The sequence below is a fragment of the Pseudophryne corroboree genome, chromosome 4 (genome assembly GCF_028390025.1).
Source record: "Pseudophryne corroboree isolate aPseCor3 chromosome 4, aPseCor3.hap2, whole genome shotgun sequence".
Taxonomy (NCBI): Eukaryota; Metazoa; Chordata; class Amphibia; order Anura; family Myobatrachidae; genus Pseudophryne; species Pseudophryne corroboree.
The window spans coordinates 7,998,085-8,018,956 of NC_086447.1; the positions used below are offsets into that span (position 1 = coordinate 7,998,085).

Consider the following 20,872-nt stretch of genomic DNA (forward strand, 5'->3'; position numbering starts at 1 on the left):
GTGACACTGCAGTGCCACTCCTAGATGGGCCCGGTGTTTGTGTCGGCCACTAGGGTCGCTAATCTTACTCACACAGCTACCTCATTGCGCCTCTTTTTTTCTTTGCGTCATGTGCTGTTTGGGGAGGGTTTTTTGGAAGGGACATCCTGCGTGACACTGCAGTGCCACTCCTAGATGGGCCCGGTGTTTGTGTCGGCCACTAGGGTCGCTTATCTTACTCACACAGCGACCTCGGTGCAAATTTTAGGACTAAAAATAATATTGTGAGGTGTGAGGTATTCAGAATAGACTGAAAATGAGTGTAAATTATGGTTTTTGAGGTTAATAATACTTTGGGATCAAAATGACCCCCAAATTCTATGATTTAAGCTGTTTTTTAGTGTTTTTGGAAAAAAACACCCGAATCCAAAACACACCCGAATCCGACAAAAATAATTCGGTGAGGTTTTGCCAAAACGCGTTCGAACCCAAAACACGGCCGCAGAACCGAACCCAAAACCAAAACACAAAACCCGAAAAATTTCAGGCGCTCATCTCTAGTCTGTACACATATCATTCGTTGCTGGCTTGGTGGGTATAGAAGGTTTGCGATAAGCCGTCTGTACACATATCACTCGTTGCTGTCTTGGTGGGATATAAGGTGTGTGATATGCCGTCTGCAAACATATTACTTTTTGCTGGCTTGGTGGGTATATAAGGTGTGTGATAGGGTGCCGGCGCACATGTCACTTGTTGCTGGCTTGGTGGGTATATAAGGTGTGCGATAGGCCGTCTGCACACATATCACTCGTTGCTGGCTTGGTGGGTATATAAGGTGTGTGATAGGCTGTCTGCATACATATCACTCGTTTTTGGCTTGGTGGGTATATAAGGTGTGTGATAGGCCGTCTGCACACATCACTCGTTGCTGGCTTGGTGGGTATATAAGATGTGTGATAGGCTGTCTGCACACATATCACTCGTTGCTGGCTTGGTGGGTATATAAGGTGTGTGATAGGCTGTCTGCACACATATCACTCGTTGCTGGCTTGGTGGGTATATAAGATGTGTGATAGGCTGTCTGCACACATATCACTCGGTGCTGGTTTGGTGAGTATATAAGGTTTGCGATAGGCCGTTTGCACACATATCACTCGTTGCTGGCTTGGTGGGTATATAAGGGTTTTGATAGGACATCTGCACACATATCACTCGTTGCTGGCTTGGTGGGTATATAAGGGGTGTGATAGGCCGTCTGCACACATATCACTGGTTTCTGGCTTGGTGTGTATAGAAGGTGTGTGATAGGCCGTCTGCACACATATCATTCGTTGCTGGCTTGGTGGGTAAATAAGGTGTAGGATAGGCCGTCTGCACACATATCACTCATTGCTGGCTTGGTGTGTACATACTGTATGGTGGGCGATAGGCCGTCTGCACACATATCACTGTTGCTGGCTTGGTGGATATATATGGTGGGCAACAGGCCATCTACACACATATCACTCGTTGCTGGCTTGGTGGGTATATAAGGTGTGTGATAGGCCGTCTGCACACATATCACCCACCAAGCCAGCAATGAGTGATATGTGTGTAGATGGCCTGTTGCCCACCATATATATCCACCAAGCCAGCAACAGTGATATGTGTGCAGACGGCCTATCACCCACCATACAGTATGTACCCACCAAGCCAGCAACGAGTAATTTGTGTGCAGACGGCCTATCCCACACCTTATATACCCACCAAGCCAGCAACGAGTGATAAGGTGTGTGATAGGCCGTCTGCACACAAATTACTCGTTTCTGTTTTGGTGGGTATATAAGGTGTGTGATAGGCCGTCTGCACACACGTGACTCGTTGCTGTCTTGGTGGGTATATAAGGTGTGTGATAGTCCGTCTGCACACACGTGACTCGTTGCTGTCTTGGTGGGTATATAAGGTGTGTGATAGGCCGTCTGCACACACGTGACTCGTTGCTGTCTTGGTGGGTATATAAGGTGTGTGATAGGCCGTCTGCACACACGTGACTCGTTGCTGTCTTGGTGGGTATATAAGGTGTGTGATAGTCCGTCTGCATACATATCACTCGTTGCTGGCTTGGTAGGTATATAAGGTGTGTGAAAGGCCGTCTGCACACATATCACACGTTGCTGGCTTGGTGGGTATATAAGGTGTGTGATAGGACGTCTGCACACATATCACTTGTTGCTGCCTTGGTGGGTATATAAGGTGTGTGATAGGACGTCTGCACACATATAACTCGTTGCTGGCTTGGTGGGTATATAAGGTGTGTGATAGGTCGTCTGCACACATATCACTCGTTGCTGGACTGGTGGGTATATAAGGTGTGTGATAGGACGTCTGCACACATATCACTTGTTGCTGGCTTGGTGGGTATATAAGGTGTGTGATAGGCCATCTGTACACATATCACTCGTTGCTGGCTTGGTGGGTATATAAGGTGGGCGATAGGCTATCCTCACACATATCACTCGTTGCTGTCATGGGTAAAAGGGGCTATTTATCCGAGTTGCAGTAAGGGATGATTATCGGCTTTCGGGCCAAGGACGGCGGTATTCCTGACACAGTGCAGTCTGTGGACTGTCCGCGTGCTGCTGTGTAGAAGATGTATCGTGACTGGACAAATGGCACCATTGCGAATAACCGACATGGAAACTGCAGAGCGCCACGTGCAGTGGCGTAACTAGGGCCCTGCAGCCACCACAGTCGCTTAGAGGTGCAGGGCACCGCCGCCGATTGCTGCTATTTTGGGAAGGACACGGAGGGCACAGTGCGCGCCTCTCCTGTGTGTCCCTCCTGGGTCTCTGGCGGCAGTGATGTGTCTGTTAAATTAAGTGCCGGTTCATGAGCTCTGATTGGCTCACAAACCGGCTCTTCATTTGACAGATACGCCGCTGCCGCTAGAGACACAGGAGGGACACACAGGAGAGGCGTGCACTGTGCCCTCTGTGTCCTTCCCAAAATGCACAGCAGTGTGGGAGCCCGGGGGGTGTACCTGGCCATGGGGGGTATATTTGGCACTGGGGGGGGGTAATCTGTACCTGTCACTGTGGGGCATATTTGGCACTGCGGGTATATGTGTAGCTGACACTTGGGGGGCATATTTGACACTGGGGGTATGTGTGTAGCTGGCACTGGGGAGGGGGTATATTTGGCACTGGGGGTATATGTGTAGCTGGCACTGGGGGGGCATATTTTGCACTGGGGGTATATGTGTAGCTGGCACTGGGGGGGGGCATATTTGGCACTGGGGGTCTGTGTGTAGCTGACACTGGGGGAGGCATATTTTGCTCTGGGGATATGTGTGTAGCTGGCACTGGGGGTCACTAGGGGCATATATGTATCTGGCACTGTGGAGGAATATCTAGCACCGGGGGCATATGTGGCACTGGGAGCACAGCCCTAGTAACAAGCATTACCCACTGGTTACAAGCACAACACCCAGTGCATGAAACCCCTGGCAACGAGCAGGTAATTTAAAAGTAATTAGAAGCCTTACTGTAGGGCTTAATTTGTAATGGGCATTGCGGTGTGTGGCATAATGTCTCATGGACATTGCGGTGTGTGGCATAATGTATTACAGACATTGCGGTGTGTGGCATAATGTGTCACAGGCATTACGGTGTGTGGTATACTATATCACGGGCATTGTGGTATGTGGTATAATGTCTCAGGGGCATTGCAGTGTTGGCATAATGTATAACGGGCATTGCGGTGTGGGGTATAGGGTATAACGGACATTGCGTGGTGTGTGTCATAATGTGTTACAGGCATTGCGGTGTGTGGCATAATGTCTCACAGACATTGCGGTGTGTGGCATAATGTATCACGGACATTGCGGTGTGTGGCATACTATATCATGGGCATTGTGGTATGATGTCTCAGGGTCATTGCAGTGTGTGGCATAATGTATCACGGGCATTGCGATGTGTGGCATAGGGTATAACGGGTATTGTGGTATGTGTTACAGGCATTACGGTGTGTGGTATACTATATCACGGGCATTGTGGAATAATGTCTCAGGGTCATTGCATTGTGTGGCATAATGTATCACGGACATTGCAGTGTGTGGCATAGGGTATCAGGGGCATTACAGTGTGTGGCATAATGTCTAAGGGCCATTGCAGTATGTGGAATAATGTATACTGGGCATTACTATAAGGAGGAAAAATGACAAATAATGTAAGGGGCATGAATCAGGATTATTTTTCTTTCCTGTGGTGGACAACATCTGGGCGTGCAGGGTGCAAAACTGGGGTATAAGGTAGTCTTTTCCTGCAATGCCACGCCCCTTTATGCAAAGCCACACCCATTTCAGGAAGGCCACACACCCTTTTGCAGCGCTCGCAGAGTCATCGCTTTACTAGTGCCAATAATGGGGGGGGGGGGGGACGGCAGAGAATGTTTTTGCTTGAGGAGAAAAATTTCTAGTTACGCCACTGGCCACGTGCTAATGATGTGGGGTGAACGTTGGCTATGAAGGTGCGTGAGGGCCGACCGACGCGCTACAGTGGTGCAGCTCTCCGTCATAATGTACCTGGGGGCTAGCAGACGTCTGTCTAACATGACTGTTCACCCGTCTAGCTGCTGCACACGGCGGTTACTCTGGCTATTAGCTGGTGCCCATAATAATGTGACTTGACCATGTACATCATAAACCAAAGTTTAAGTGTGTATAAAATGAAAAACAAATCTATAATATACATACTAAAAGCAATGTCATTGTGACCACACATTAGTATCAGTAGTTCTCCTCCTCCTCCTCCTCCTCCTCCTCCTCCTCCTCCTCCTCCTCCTCCTCCTCCTCCTCCTCCTCCTCCTCCTCCTCCTCGGTGGCAGACATTTTTAAGAAATGTATTTGTCCAGTTGCACAAACCTGTTCCCGTGGTGTCAGTGTAAAATGTAGCCGCTGAAATAAACCATTTGTGGTGGTGCCATGGTGTTGCGCGCGGTTTCGTGTTCACAATCCAGACCACCCACCACCTCCAATAGAGCTCTGAATATTTATTGTGTCAGAGAAAATGTAATGTATGAGGGTTTGGTACGTAGGATGGAAACAAGCAGCAAAATATGGGAGATCATTATATTATATATCACAAAAACAAGACTGAAATAGAAAAACAATGAAGAAATTTACCGTGACGATGTTCCCGCACCACCCGACGGCGGCTCTGGCTTGAATAGTCCACACTGTCACATTGTTGATAAGGTTGGTATATGAGATGTTGCAGGCACTGGAGCTATTAATCAGGTGGGCCGTGGTGTAGTTATACCCCAGTTCCTCCAGTTGGCAGATACTGACCGATGCTATCGTGGTGTCACCAGCACAGGTCACCGTAGGTTCCACATCTGCAATTGCTGCATACAAATAAAAATGTCCGTTTTACATGAAACTCTAAGATACATGTATCATACACCAGGCAAATTTCAAAGGAGGAGGCAAAGACAAAAAATGTCCCACCGGGGCACTCAATCCAAAAATGAACATGTGCAAATATATATGTGACACTCGGGAGTAGGTATCACGGGAGTTACAATGTACAGGTAAGTATTAGGAAGTCTGATCCTCTGGTTGAATGTGTCGCTTTATTCCGTCTGGTATTCCTCAGCCGGACCTGGTGTCTGTAGCTTCTCACAGGAGTAAGTGTCACCGGCAACTCACGATACAGTTCAAGATATATCCCACACAGACATTGATGACACAATTTCTCTATAGTAATTATGTGTAACCGGAACACACCTCTGTAAGCGTTTCTCAGCTGTAAGAAGTGAACTCTAGATTATCACATGACAACTTAAGAGAACCTGAATATGTACGGTATAATATTCACACATCCTCTTCATGCAAAGAACAAAGCACAAGAAATAATATCAACATCCGACAATCCTAACACACTAATACAAAGTTTAAAACAATCACCTTTAAATATTCTTATAATTTGGGCCCCATAAAGCTTCTGCAATTTTATAGCTAGCTACACTGAGTTTATTGCACTTTTCTAGGAAAGTTATCTCCATAGATCAGTTAGTAAAAGTCTGGGATGAATGTAACAACGGATAGATTCAGAGTTGATCGTTAGCTCCATTTGTTCGCTGTGCAGCGATGAGGCTTAAAAAGGCACTTCTGCGCATGTGTAAGCGGCGCAATGCGCACGCGCGTCGTACTATTACAAAGAACGATGTAGTTTCACACAAAGTCTAGTAACCATGTTAAATATCACCCATGTGAAAGTGATATAATGAAGGTTGGTTCACCATATAATGAAAATGAAGTGTCCTTTAGATTCCTTATCGGATGCAGTCAACAGCGGGAGGTCACGCAGAAATCCGTCCTTCTCAAGGAAAATCAGCAGTGATCATTTGTGATATGGTCAACACAAAATCTAAAGGATTAAATATAAGTGCCTCCTAATCCTCTTGCAAGGATAGTAGCTGGAGACACTTATAAAGAAACACAAATATAGTGTAGCAAGCCTTTAAAAGAGACACATTTAATTTGTACAAGTTGCACGTACAGAAAAACAATTTAAAAACAGCATATCAGGATCTCCATATATCACATCACCATCGCTGAGATCTTTGTCGGGAAATCAAATGATACCAGATGTCCGGTGAGAAGGTGAATGAGCTCCGGATGCCCACCGCCACACCATTAGATAATTCAACCAGCAGCAGATCGATGAGTGCAGTAGTCCAGGTAAAAAGCACAGCCACGCTTAACGCGTTTCGGACGGGATCCGTCCTTCGTCAGAAGCATGGCTGTGAGATCTGAAGCATAAGTATTTAAACCCTCTTAACGAGGGGTGGCAGCTGAGAACAATTATGGCAAAGAAATCCTCCCGCCCCAGGGAGCGTCGTCGCCGAAAGCGGAAGCTCGTCATGCGGTTCACCAGTTTCCAGAAGTTCCGGTATTTGCATTCCAAAAGCGGTTCACAGACGGCCAAAAGTTGCTTCTATTTGCGTTCCAGCGACGGACTTCACAAAAAACATCTTAAATATGAGTCTTGCCGTCAGTAATACAGGTGGACGGGTCCATAACTCCAATAGCAAACATTGTCCCAGAATTTTTAGTCCACATAATGTCCATCATAGTAAAAAAATATAAAAACAGAACATTACCATATATAATATTAGTATTCCATTAATCACAAATACATTCTTTAGATACATGCAGGAGACTGTGAAAAAGGGGAGAAATGAATGAAAAGAAATTATGTGAGGAAACATTTTAATTCAAATTCACCATTTAAACCCCTTGGTGTAAGGGATATTCAAACGGTGAATCCATCTGTTTTCTACTTGCGATAGCCTTTTCTGCACATCTCTGGTTCGCCATTTTGGGAGAATCATCTGAATTCCACAAAATGACTTCAAAAAACAATCTTTTGACTCCTGTACTTTTTTTTTTAAAGTGGGATGAAAATGTATGGGTATCTAAACCCTTGCGAATATTATAGATGTGTTTAGCCCATCTAACCCTAACATCTCCCCGTTTTCCCAAAATAATAGAGTCCACATGTACACTCCAAAATGAAGACAACATTTTTGGAGTGGCATGTTATGAACTCTCTTATTGGATATGATTGACCATTCACTGTAAATTCTGTAACTTTTTGTAAAGGTGATTTCACTGTCCTACACATTAAACAATCACCGCAGCGATGGAAACCTTTAGTTCTAATACTTTGTCTGGGATTGTTTTCCATGCTGCTTCTTACTAGCTGATTTTTAAGTGTCGGAGCTCTCCTATAAATAAAAAGTGGTTTCTCAGGTAGCATCGGGCCCAGAACTGAATCCTGTTTCAATATGTTCCAATTGCCCCTAAACACTCCCTCTATACTTTTGAAGGATTTGTTATATTGACTGATGAATGCCCACTTGAAACGCTCATCTTGGAGTTTGGGACTGTTATTGATAGCTAGTAGCGTATCCCTTTCTATTCCAGCCACTTTAGATCTTGCCTTATCCAAAAGATTATCAGAATACCCTTTCCTTGAAAAAAGTGTAGACATTTCATTCAATTGTTGATCACATATATGTTGGTCCGTGCAATTTCTTTTTATCCGTGCAAACTGTATGAACGGAATCCCATCCAACCAGTTTGCATGGTGCTGACTCGTTCTCTTGATAAAGCTGTTAGAGTCAGTGGCCTTTCTATAGGTTTTAGTATTAACCTGGCCGCCACAGATGTATAGACTCAAATCCAAGAAGGAAACTTCCTTCTGACTCTTATTGAATACTAATTGAATTGCCATATCATTGTGATTCAAACTTTCACAAAAAACATTGAGTGACTCTTCATCACCCCGCCATATAAACAAAATGTCAGCGCTATATAGATGACATTTTGTTTATATGGCGGAGTGATGAAGAGTCACTCGATGTTTTTTGTGAAAGTTTGAATCACAATGATATGGCAATTCAATTAGTATTCAATAAGAGTCAGAAGGAAGTTTCCTTCTTGGATTTGAGTCTATACATCTGTGGCGGCCAGGTTAATACTAAAACCTATAGAAAGGCCACTGACTCTAACAGCTTTATCAAGAGAACGAGTCAGCACCATGCAAACTGGTTGGATGGGATTCCGTTCAGACAGTTTGCACGGATAAAAAGAAATTGCACGGACCAACATATATGTGATCAACAATTGAATGAAATGTCTACACTTTTTTCAAGGAAAGGGTATTCTGATAATCTTTTGGATAAGGCAAGATCTAAAGTGGCTGGAATAGAAAGGGATACGCTACTCGCTATCAATAACAGTCCCAAACTCCAAGATGAGCATTTCAAGTGGGCATTCATCAGTCAATATAACAAATCCTTCAAAAGTATAGAGCGAGTGTTTAGGGGCAATTGGAACATATTGAAACAGGATTCAGTTCTGGGCCCGATGCTACCTGAGAAACCGCTTTTTATTTATAGGAGAGCTCCGACACTTAAAAATCAGCTAGTAAGTAGCAGCATGGAAAACAATCCCAGACAAAGTATTAGAACTAAAGGTTTCCATCGCTGCGGTGATTGTTTGATGTGTAGGACAGTGAAATCACCTTTACGAAAAGTTACAGAATTTACAGTGAATGGTCAATCATATCCAATAAGAGAGTTCATAACATGCCACTCCAAAAATGTTGTCTACATTTTGGAGTGTACATGTGGACTCTTTTATGTTGGGAAAATGGGGAGATGTTAGGGTTAGATGGGCTGAACACATCTATAATATTCGCAAGGGTTTAGATACCCATACATTTTCATCCCACTTTAAAAAAAGTACAGGAGTCAAAAGATTGTTTTTTGAAGTCATTTTGTGGAATTCAGATGATTCTCCCAAAATGGCGAACCAGAGATGTGCAGAAAAGGCTATCGCAAGTAGAAAACAGATGGATTCACCGTTTGAATATCCCTTACACCAAGGGGTTTAAACGGTGAATTTGAATTAAAATGTTTCCTCACATAATTTCTTTTCATTCATTTCTCCCCTTTTTCACCGTCTCCTGAATCTATCTAAAGAATGTATTTGTGATTAAGGGAATACTAATATTATATATGGTAATGTTCTGTTTTTATATTTTTTTTTACTATGATGGACATTAAGTGGACTAAAAATTCTGGGACAATGTTTGCTATTGGAGTTATGGACCCGTCCACCTGTATTACTGACGGCAAGACTCATATTTAAGATGTTTTTTGTGAAGTCCGTCGCTGGAACGCAAATACAAGCAACTTCCGGCCGTCTGTGAACCGCTTTTGGAATGCAAATACCGGAACTTCCAGAAACTGGTGAACCGCATGACGAGCTTCCGCTTCCGGCGACGACGCTCCCTGGGGCGGGAGGATTTCTTTGCCATAATTGTTCTCAGCTGCCACCCCTCGTTAAGAGGGTTTAAATACTTATGCTTCAGATCTCACAGTCATGCTTCTGACGAAGGACGGATCCCGTCCGAAACGCGTTAAGCGTGGCTGTGCTTTTTACCTGGACCCCTGCACTCATTGATCTGCTGCTAGGGTGAATTATCTAATGGTGTGGCGGTGGGCATCCGTAGCTCATTCACTTTCTCACTGGACATCTGGTGCCATTTGATTCCCCGACAAAGATCTCAGCAATGGTGATGTGATATATGGAGATCCTGATATGCTGTTTTTAAATTGTTTTTCTGTACGTGCAACTTGTACAAATTAAATGTGTCTCTTTTAAAGGCTTGCTACACTATATTTGTGTTTCTTTATAAGTGTCTCCAGCTACTATCCTTGCAAGAGTATTAGGAGGCACTTATATTTATTCCTTTAGATTTTGTGTTGACCATATCACAAATGATCACTGCTGATTCCTTGAGAAGGAAGAATTTCTGCGTGACCTCCAACTGTTGACTGCATCCGATAAGGAATCTATAGGACACTTCATTTTCATTATATGGTGAACCAACCTTCATTATATCACTTTCACATGGGTGATATTTATCATGGGTACTGGAGAGCGCTACTATTAGTATACACTTTTTTCTCTTACGTCTATCTGTAAGTGTGTTTTTGGATGCACACTTGTGTATATTGTGTAGCTGCACTACTGTTTGATTGCGCACTGTATTTTGAAGTTTTCTTCCCATTTCACACAAGGTCTAGCGAAGCTTTTCAGTCGCACTGCTGGCCGCAGAGTGATTGACATGAATTGAGCATTTCTGGTTGTCAACTGACCGTTTTCAGGGAGTGTTCGGAAAAACGCAGGCGTGCCAGGAAAAACACAGGCGTGGCTGGGTGAACGCAGGGCGTGTACGTGACGTAAAAATGGATCAGGTTACCTGTCCCTATCTTACCCTAACCGGGCACATTGGCAAAACCATGTGCACTGCAGGGGGGGCAGATGTAACATGTGCAGAGAGAGTTAGATTTGGGTGGGTTATTTTGTTTCTGTGCAGGGTAAATACTGGCTGCTTTATTTTTACACTGCAATTTAGATTGCAGATTGACCACACCACACCCAAATCTAACTCTCTCTGCACATGTTACATCTGCCTCCTCTGCAATGCACATGGTTTTGCCCAACTGCTAACAAAATTCCTGCTGCGATCAACTTGGAATTACCCCCATTGTCTTGTGCTGCATTGTGGTGCTCAGTACTACTACTACTACTACAATACATTACTAATACTAGTCCAGTGTCTCATGCTGCATCTTGCTGCTCAGTATCAGTGCTCAGTATCAGTGCTCATTGCTGCTCAGTAATACTAGTAGTGTGTCTTGTGCTGCATCTTGCTGCTCAGTGTCAGTTCTCAGTAGTAATTCCTCATCAGTGCTCAGTATCACTGCTCATTGTCTTGTGCTGCATTGTGGTGCTCAGTATACTACAGTACATTACTAAAAGTCCAGTGACTTGTGCTGCTGTAGGGTGCTGTGGTAGTGTCCTGTCACTGTGCATAGGTCATCATTATTCCAATCACAGTGGTATCTGGTATCTATCTAGTGGTATCTAATTCCAGACATTACTGCCGTCTAATTCCAGATATATTACTGGCATATAATTCCACACATTACAAAATGGAGAACAAAAATGTGGAGGGTAAAATAGGGAAAGATCAAGATCCACTTCCACCTCGTGCTCAAGCTGCGGCCACTAGTCATGGCCGAGACGATGAAATGCCAGCAACGTCGTCTGCCAAGGCTGATGCCCAATGTCATAGTACAGAGCATGTAAAATCCAAAACACAAAAGTTCAGTAAAATGACCCAAAAATCAAAATTAAAAGCGTCTGAGGAGAAGCGTAAACTTGCCAATATGCCATTTACCACACGGAGTGGCAAGGAACGGCTGAGGGCCTGGCCTATGCTCATGGCTAGTGGTTCAGCTTCAAATGAGGATGGAAGCACTCATCCTCTCGCTAGAAAAAAGAAAAGACTTAAGCTGGCAAAAGCACAGCAAAGAACTGTGCGTTCTTCGAAATCCCAAATCCCAAAGGAGAGTCCAATTGTGTCGGTTGTGATGCCTGACCTTCCCAACACTGGACGTGAAGAGCTTGCGCCTTCCACCATTTGCACGCCCCCTGCAAGTGCTGGAAGGAGCACCCGCAGTATAGTTCCTGATAGTCAAATTGAAGATGTCAGTGTTGAAGTACACCAGGATGAGGAGGATATGGGTGTTGCTGGCGCTGAGGAGGTAATTGACAAGGAGGATTCTGATGGTGAGGTGGTTTGTTTAAGTCAGGCACCCGGGGAGACACCTGTTGTCCGTGGAAGGAATATGGCCATTGACATGCCTGGTCAAATTACAAAAAGAATCACCTCTTCGGTGTGGAATTATTTCAACAGAAATGCGGACAACAGGTGTCAAGCTGTAATAAGTAGGCGTAACCAGCTATAGCCATACAGTATATATACACAAGAGGAGGACTACAACTCCCAGCAGCTCCTGCAGTACTAAGTGATACACATACAAGCTGTAATAGCAGCTACGCTGTACTAGAAGCCTGGTGTCATGTGATATTGGTGACCAGCTATAACCATACAGTACATATACACAAGAGGAGGACTACAACTCCCAGCAGCTCCTGCAGTACTAAGTGACACACATACAAGCTGTAATAGCAGCTACGCTGTACTAGAAGCCTGGTGTCATGGTGATATTGGTGACCAGCTAACACCATACAGTACATATACACAAGAGGAGGACTACAACTTCCAGCAGCTCCTGCAGTACTAAGTGACACACATACAAGCTGTAATAGCAGATACACTGTACTAGAAGCCTGGTGTCATGTGATATTGGTGACCAGCTATAACCATACAGTACATATATATACACAAGAGGAGTACTACAACTCCCAGCAGCTCCTGCAGTACTAAGTGACACACATACAAGCTGTAATAGCAGCTACGCTGTACTAGAAGCCTGGTGTCATGGTGACCAGCTATAACCATACAGTACATATACACAAGAGGAAGACTACAACTCCCAGCAGCTCCTGCAGTACTAAGTGACACACATACAAGCTGTAATAGCAGCTACGCTGTACTAGAAGCCTGGTGTCATGGTGACCAGCTATAACCATACAGTACATATACACAAGAGGAGGACTACAACTCCCAGCAGCTCCTGCAGTACTAAGTGACACACATACAAGCTGTAATAGCAGCTACGCTGTACTAGAAGCCTGGTGTCATAGTGATATTGGTGACCAGCTATAACCATACAGTACATATACACAAGAGGAGGACTACAACTCCCAGCAGCTCCTGCAGTACTAAGTGACACACATACAAGCTGTAATAGCAGCTACGCTGTACTAGAAGCCTGGTGTCATAGTGATATTGGTGACCAGCTATAACCATACAGTACATATACACAAGAGGAGGACTACAACTCCCAGCAGCTCCTGCAGTACTAAGTGACACATACAAGCTGTAATAGCAGCTACGCTGTACTAGAAGCCTGGTGTCATGGTGATATTGGTGACCAGCTATATCCATACAGTACATATACACAGGAAGAGGACTACAACTCCCAGCAGCTCCTGCAGTACTAAGTGACACACATACAAGGTGTAATAGCAGCTACGCTGTACTAGAAGCCTGGTGTCATGGTGATATTGGTGACCAGCTAACACCATACAGTACATATACACAAGAGGAGGACTACAACTCCCAGCAGCTCCTGCAGTACTAAGTGACACACATGCAAGCTGTAATAGCAGCTACGCTGTACTAGAAGCCTGGTGTCATGGTGATATTGGTGACCAGCTATAACCATACAGTACATATATACACAAGAGGAGGACTACAACTCCCAGCAGCTCCTGCAGTACTAAGTGACACACATACAAGCTGTAATAGCAGCTACGCTGTACTAGAAGCCTGGTGTCATGGTGATATTGGTGACCAGCTATAATCATACAGTACATATACACAAGAGGAGGACTACACCTCCCAGCAGCTCCTGCAGTACTAAGTGACACACATACAAGCTGTAATAGCAGCTACGCTGTACTAGAAGCCTGGTGTCATAGTGATATTGGTGACCAGCTATAACCATACAGTACATATACACAAGAGGAGGACTACAACTCCCAGCAGCTCCTGCAGTACTAAGTGACACACATACAAGCTGTAATAGCAGCTACGCTGTACTAGAAGCCTGGTGTCATAGTGATATTGGTGACCAGCTATAACCATACAGTACATATACACAAGAGGAGGACTACAACTCCCAGCAGCTCCTGCAGTACTAAGTGACACACATACAAGCTGTAATAGCAGCTACGCTGTACTAGAAGCCTGGTGTCAGTGATATTGGTGACCAGCTATAACCATACAGTACATATACACAAGAGGAGGACTACAACTCCCAGCAGCTCCTGCAGTACTAAGTGACACATACAAGCTGTAATAGCAGCTACGCTGTACTAGAAGCCTGGTGTCATGGTGATATTGGTGACCAGCTATATCCATACAGTACATATACACAGGAAGAGGACTACAACTCCCAGCAGCTCCTGCAGTACTAAGTGACACACATACAAGCTGTAATAGCAGCTACGCTGTACTAGAAGCCTGGTGTCATGGTGATATTGGTGACCAGCTATAACCATACAGTACATATAGACAAGAGGAGGACTACAACTCCCAGCAGCTCCTGCAGTACTAAGTGACACACATACAAGCTGTAATAGCAGCTACGCTGTACTAGAAGCCTGGTGTCATGGTGATATTGGTGACCAGCTATAACCATACAGTACATATAGGCAAGAGGAGGACTACAACTCCCAGCAGCTCCTGCAGTACTAAGTGACACACATACAAGCTGTAATAGCAGCTACGCTGTACTAGAAGCCTGGTGTCATAGTGATATTGGTGACCAGCTAGAACATTATTTTAATAACACACGGTCAATAAAAACTCCATCTATTTTGTTTTTTAACTCACTCATCAAAACAAAAACAAAAATAAGTTGCTTGTGGGATTAGGGCATAGTTGCCTACCCTCCCTCATTCTGCAGGAGTCTCCCTGAAATAGCAGCAATCTCCCTGACTCCCTGAATAGTCCATTAATCTCCCTGATTGCACCTAATCCCCATTATACAGCTATTACATTCTTGGTGGAAAAAATAAATCAGAGATATATATATTTAAATGGGATTGTCAGCGACATTTCCCTGCATTGATTATAAGGCACAATGATCCCTATGGCTACATGTATTTTAAATAAAGTTTCTTGTGGCCACTTACAGTATATGGAACCTCTTGTAAAACACAATACACAAACAAATCCTGCAAAATATCAGTGTCTTTTCTTCAACAAGTAGATCTTACTAACTTTGGGGCTCATTTACATTTGGATGTAAGTCATTTTCATGACACGCCTCTCAGATGTAGCAGTATGCGCCCGTGCTTATAGGTGTTATTTTCACAATCTCCCTGAAATGCTTTTTCAAAAGTAGGCAAGTATGGATTAGGGGCCCTGCTTAAGCGTCATTAGCTTCACAGTAGATCCGCCCCAGATTCTGCCCGCACTCCTCCCGTGAGTATCTGAGGCTATTTTCATTAGCACTTGTTACGGAACAGACGCATCCCTATGCTTTTGCACATGACCTGTGTACAGGACTTTCCACACTGCATTCTGTGACCCTCCTGTGCTACGGGGCATCGCTAGGTCACACCCCAGGGTCTTGTGCATTCTCTGTCTGATGGAACAACTACATTCCTATGCTGTTGTATTAACCTGTTACAAGACTTTTCAACCTTCAACCAAGTTACTTCAAGTATCCATTGCTGTGAATAAAGCCTACGAAGAGAACTGCAATCGTGTACCTAGTGTTAGTAACTCTGGGTTTCACCAGATCTACCAGCGGTCGCAGCCCTATGTCCACAACAAATATATATCTGACAGCCACTAGGTGGGTGCTATAGATAACACTAGCTCTCCAACGTGTACCCTAGGTGGGCTCCATAGATGACACTAGCTCTCCAACGTGTACCCTAGGTGGGCTCCATAGATAACACTAGCTCTCCAACGTGTACCCTAGGTGGGCTCTATAGATACACTACCTCTCCAACATGTACCCTAGGTGGGCTCTATAGATAACACTAGCTCTCCAACGTGTACCCTAGGTGGGTGCTATAGATAACACTAGCTTTCCAATGTGTACCCTAGGTGGGGTCTATAGATAACACTACCTCTCCAACGTGTACCCTAGGTGGGGTCTATAGATAACACTAGCTCTCCAACGTGTACCCTAGATGGGCTCTATAGATAACACTAGCTCTCCAACATGTACCCTAGGTGGGGTCTATAGATAACACTAGCTCTCCAACGTGTACCCTAGATGGGCTCTATAGATAAAACTAGCTCTCCAACGTGTACCCTAGGTAAGCTCTATAGATAAAACTAGCTCTCCAACGTGTACCCTAGGTGGGCTCTATAGATAACACTAGCTCTCCAACGTGTACCCTAGGTGGGCTCCATAGATAACACTAGCTCTGCAACGTGTAAACCCTGGTGGGCTCTATAGATAACAAAAGCTCTGCAACGTGTACCCTAGGTGGGCTCTATAGATAACACTAGCTCGGCAACGTGTACCCCTGGTGGGCTCTATAGATAACACTAGCTCTCCAACGTGTACCCTAGGTGGGCTCTATAGATAACACTAGCTCTCCAACATGTACCCTAGGTGGGCTCTATAGATAAAACTAACTCTCCAACATGTACCCTAGGTGGGCTCCATAGATAACACTAGCTCTCCAACGTGTACCCTAGGTGGGCTCCATAGATATCACTAGCTCTCCAACGTGTACCCTAGGTGGGCTCTATAGATAACACTAGCTCTGCAACGTGTACCCCTGGTGGGCTCTATAGATAACACTAGCTCTGCAACATGTACCCTAGGTGGGCTCTATAGATAACACTAGCTCTGCAACGTGTACCCTAGGTGGGCTCTATAGATAACACAAGCTCTCCAACGGGTACCGTAGGTGGACACTATAGATAACACTAGCGTGTACCCTACGTGTACTCTAGGTGGGCTCCATAGATAACACTAGCTCTCCAATGTGTACCCTAGTTGGGCTCTATAGATAACACTAGCTCTGCAACATGTACCCTAGGTGGGCTCTATAGATAACACTAGCTCTGCAACATGTACCCTAGGTGGGCTCTATAGATAACACTAGCTCTCCAACGTGTACCCTAGGTGGGCTCTATAGATAACACTAGCTCTCCAACGTGTACCCTAGGTGGGCTCTATAGATAACACTAGCTCTCCAACGTATACCCTAGGTGGGCTCTATAGATAACACTAGCTCTCCAACGTGTACCCTAGGTGGGCTCTATAGATAACACTAGCTCTCCAACATGTACCCTAGGTGGGCTCTATAGATAACACTAGCTCTCCAACGTGTACCCTAGGTGGTATCTATAGATAACACTAGCTCTCCAACGTGTACCCTAGGTGGGCTCTATAGATAACACTAGCTCTCCAAGGTGTACCCTAAGAGAATAATATTCTCCTTGTTAGGACAGGAAACCACCTAAGGAAAAGCTGCACCAGCCGCTAACTAAAGATTTACTGGAACGTTCTCCACAAGTTGTCAGCCATGATGTTAGAAGGGCCTTTCAGTACCTATTTGGCCAAAATTAAACATACAGGTTAAATCTGTGATGTGGCATGGGGCCCGATTCAGATCGCTGTTGTGCAAATTTGCACAGCGGCCGATCATTGAATGACTGCGCATGCACACCGCAATGTGCAGGCGCGTTGCGAAGTAGCGACAGGATGGAGCAAAAATTTAGATTGCATGGGCATTCACAAGGTGATTGACAGGAGGAAGCCATTTGTGGGTGGTAACTGGGCGTTTTCTGGGAGTGTCAGGAATAACGCAGACGTTCCCAAAACGTTTTCAGGGCGGGTGTGTGACGTCAGCTCCAGCCCAGATCAGCCTGTTCTCATTGCACTGTAGGAGTAAGTCCTGGGCCGCGCACACACGGCACACTAGTGTAGGGGGGAGGGCAGGATACGAGAAAACAAAGGACAGGAGCAGAGGGCAGATGACAGTATGCTGGACTGAGATGGAGGGCACAGGCTGGTGTCCAGGAGAAACGCAGTCCGGGGACCATGGACAGGTGAAAGTGAGGTCCATGGTCCCTGGCATTATGGAGAGAAGAGCAGCGTGTGGGTGCTGCTATGAAGAGAGGGAGAGCCCATATCTGCAGTGTAACAGGAGAGCCAGCAGCTTCAGGGAGGGATGTATTAACATACATCGCCGCCCCTTGCCAGCCATCGCAGCGATGTTGATCGCATATGTACTAACATATGCGATCAACATCGCAATGTGGTGATGAGGCCCCCCGCGATACCTGTTACGTGGTCTACGGGGGGGGTCTCCGTCACCTCCAGGGGGTCTCCACACTTCCCCCACACCGGGAAGCAGCAGCAGGGTGTCCCCGGCGCCTCCTCCGCCCCCCTGCAGCCGGAAGGACCTCCAGTTGTGTTGCTAGGGGGGGGGGGTTTACCTTTCCGGGTCCAGGGCAGCCTGTAGGAAGGTATGCCAGGGGGGAGGGGAGTCAGCATCTACAGCGGGGTGGGGGGGGGGCGGAGGTGGGTTACGGCGGTCTGTGAGAAGAAGCCCGTAGGCTTCTATAGGATGGATGGCGATACCCTGGGCAGTGAAAAGCCAGCGGTAGGGTCTTAGTACATTTGAAAATACGGTAAAACCCCTGAGAACGGGGGTTTTACCGCATTTTACCCTTAGTACATCCTGCCCCCAGTGAGAGATGGAGAGTGCAGTGTGAGAGCCACAGTATGCAGAGAACAGTGAAAGGAACAAGGGGGATCCCCACATTTAGGGGTACCCCAGGCGAATGACGCCAGGTGTGAGTCTCAGGAGAGGATGTATCTGGGTGAGTGGGTGTAAGCCACGTGGCACATTTAAAGGCCCCCCATTGACTAGAGTCCTTGTTGTGTCCCGTTTAGATTGGCTGTGAGAGTCTCCAGTGAATAGGGGGGAAAACACACTGAAGAGTCCCAGTTTGCTGCTGTAGCACTACTGGTCCCAGGAGATACTGGTATGTACTGCTGTTCACCATTTATGCTGCTGCAATGAAGGACTGTATTGGAATAGGTTCTTCATGTCTGCTGTAACCAATACGATTAGTGTGCTGGAGGAGGGGAGCAAGTGTCCAAATCTTATTCCTATTATTACCCTGTTTTTTGTATTTTAAATAAACTGTGTATGCTGTTTTTGATGAGATGGCCTGGCGCCCAATTCTTTCTGCGCTGCGCTGGCACTTGTAGTCCACTACCACAACACTCATGTAATTAAACTGTTGAGTATTCAGGGGACCCACTGGTACCTGTGCCTCACCCACGACCAGCCGCAGCAGAGTAAGTGTGAAATATATTAACTGTGACAATCTGGCCGTATTCTGCCATACCCAGTACCAGGCATTTTTACCCGGTATCCGGTCTCTAGGTCAACAGTAACTAGGTCGACAGTGTCTAGGTCGACCACTATTGGTCGGCAGTAACTAGGTCGACAGGGTCTCTAGGTCATCATGAGTTTTTCACGGTGCACTAATTGGGGTTCCCGGTCACTGCACAGAGAAAATGATACAACCCCCCCACAAAAAAACTCATGTCGACCTTTTGACCTTTCGACCTAGACCATGTCGCCCTAAAGACCCTGTCAACCTAGAAACCCTGTTGACCTAGTTACTGTTGACCCTCCATACCACACCCCTTCTCCTCCCAGTACAGCACTCTCCTGGGGATAGCCTCTGCTAAATACATATTGGGGGTCATTCCGAGTTGTTCGCTCGTTATTTTTTTGTCGCAACGGAGCGATTAGTCGCTAATGCGCATGCGCAATGTCCGCAGTGCGACTGCGCCAAGTAAATTTGCTATGCAGTTTGGTATTTTACCCACCGCATTACGAGGTTTTTTCTTCGTTCTGGTGATCGTAATGTGATTGACAGGAAGTGGGTGTTTCTGGGCGGAAACTGGCCGTTTTATGGGAGTGTGCGAAAAAACGCTACCGTTTCTAGGAAAAACGCGGGAGTGGCTGGAGAAACGGAGGAGTGTCTGGGCGAACGCTGGGTGCGTTTGTGACGTCAAACCAGGAACGAAACTGACTGAACTGATCGCAGATGCCGAGTAAGTCTGGAGCTACTCAGAAACTGCTAAGAAGTGTCTATTCGCAAATCTGCTAATCTTTCGTTCTCAATTTTGATAAGCTAAGATTCACTACCAGTAGGCGGCGGCTTAGCGTGTGCAAAGCTGCCAAAAGCAGCTTGCGAGCGAACAACTCGGAATGACCCCCATAGTTCCTCCAATAATAACTCATTGTAGCTGAGGGAACATTTACTTACTTATCCCAGTGTAAGTGCTGCTATTACACGCACAGGCCGGAGATCCACTTCCCACCAAACACACTTCATCACTTGCACAGTGCGGATTGCATTGGATCACATCTGTGGCAGATAACAATGGATATTACTCAGTCTTTATAAAGGAGTGGTGCACATATCATAGTCAGGGAATGCAGTAATGTGACTCACCTGTGCAGCAGGTAATGCAGTAATGTGACTCACCTGTGCAGCAGGTAATGCAGTAATGTGACTCACCAGTGCAGCATTGCAGATCTGAGTCCCAGTACCAGTTACCAAGCATACTGCAGCAGTCATTGGACTGGATTAGACATTCATTGTTACCACGCGGAACACATGGAGTAAAATCAGCACACACGCATCCAAGTGCATCAATACACAACCCTCCGCAACTTGTGCACTGAACAGCAGCAGAGCCATCTGCAAGAAACACAGACACATTGCTGTAATTACTGGATAATGTAACAGAGAGAGCAGAATATAATGCACGGTGGGAAATGTGAGATGCT

At 45.6% G+C, this 20,872-nt stretch overlaps 1 protein-coding gene across 1 annotated transcript; it reads right to left on the minus strand.

Moving 5' to 3' along the window:
* Nucleotides 1-4,744: 4,744 nt before the first annotated feature.
* LOC134910227 (bromodomain-containing protein DDB_G0278469-like) lies at nt 4,745-20,646 on the minus strand. The gene is made up of 4 exons (XM_063918017.1): nt 20,601-20,646; nt 20,346-20,447; nt 5,141-5,361; nt 4,745-4,912 (listed from the first exon to the last, which is right to left on the minus strand). Exons 1-4 carry the CDS (start codon nt 20,644-20,646, stop codon nt 4,745-4,747), a joined length of 537 nt encoding a protein of 178 aa, XP_063774087.1.
* Nucleotides 20,647-20,872: the final 226 nt, after the last annotated feature.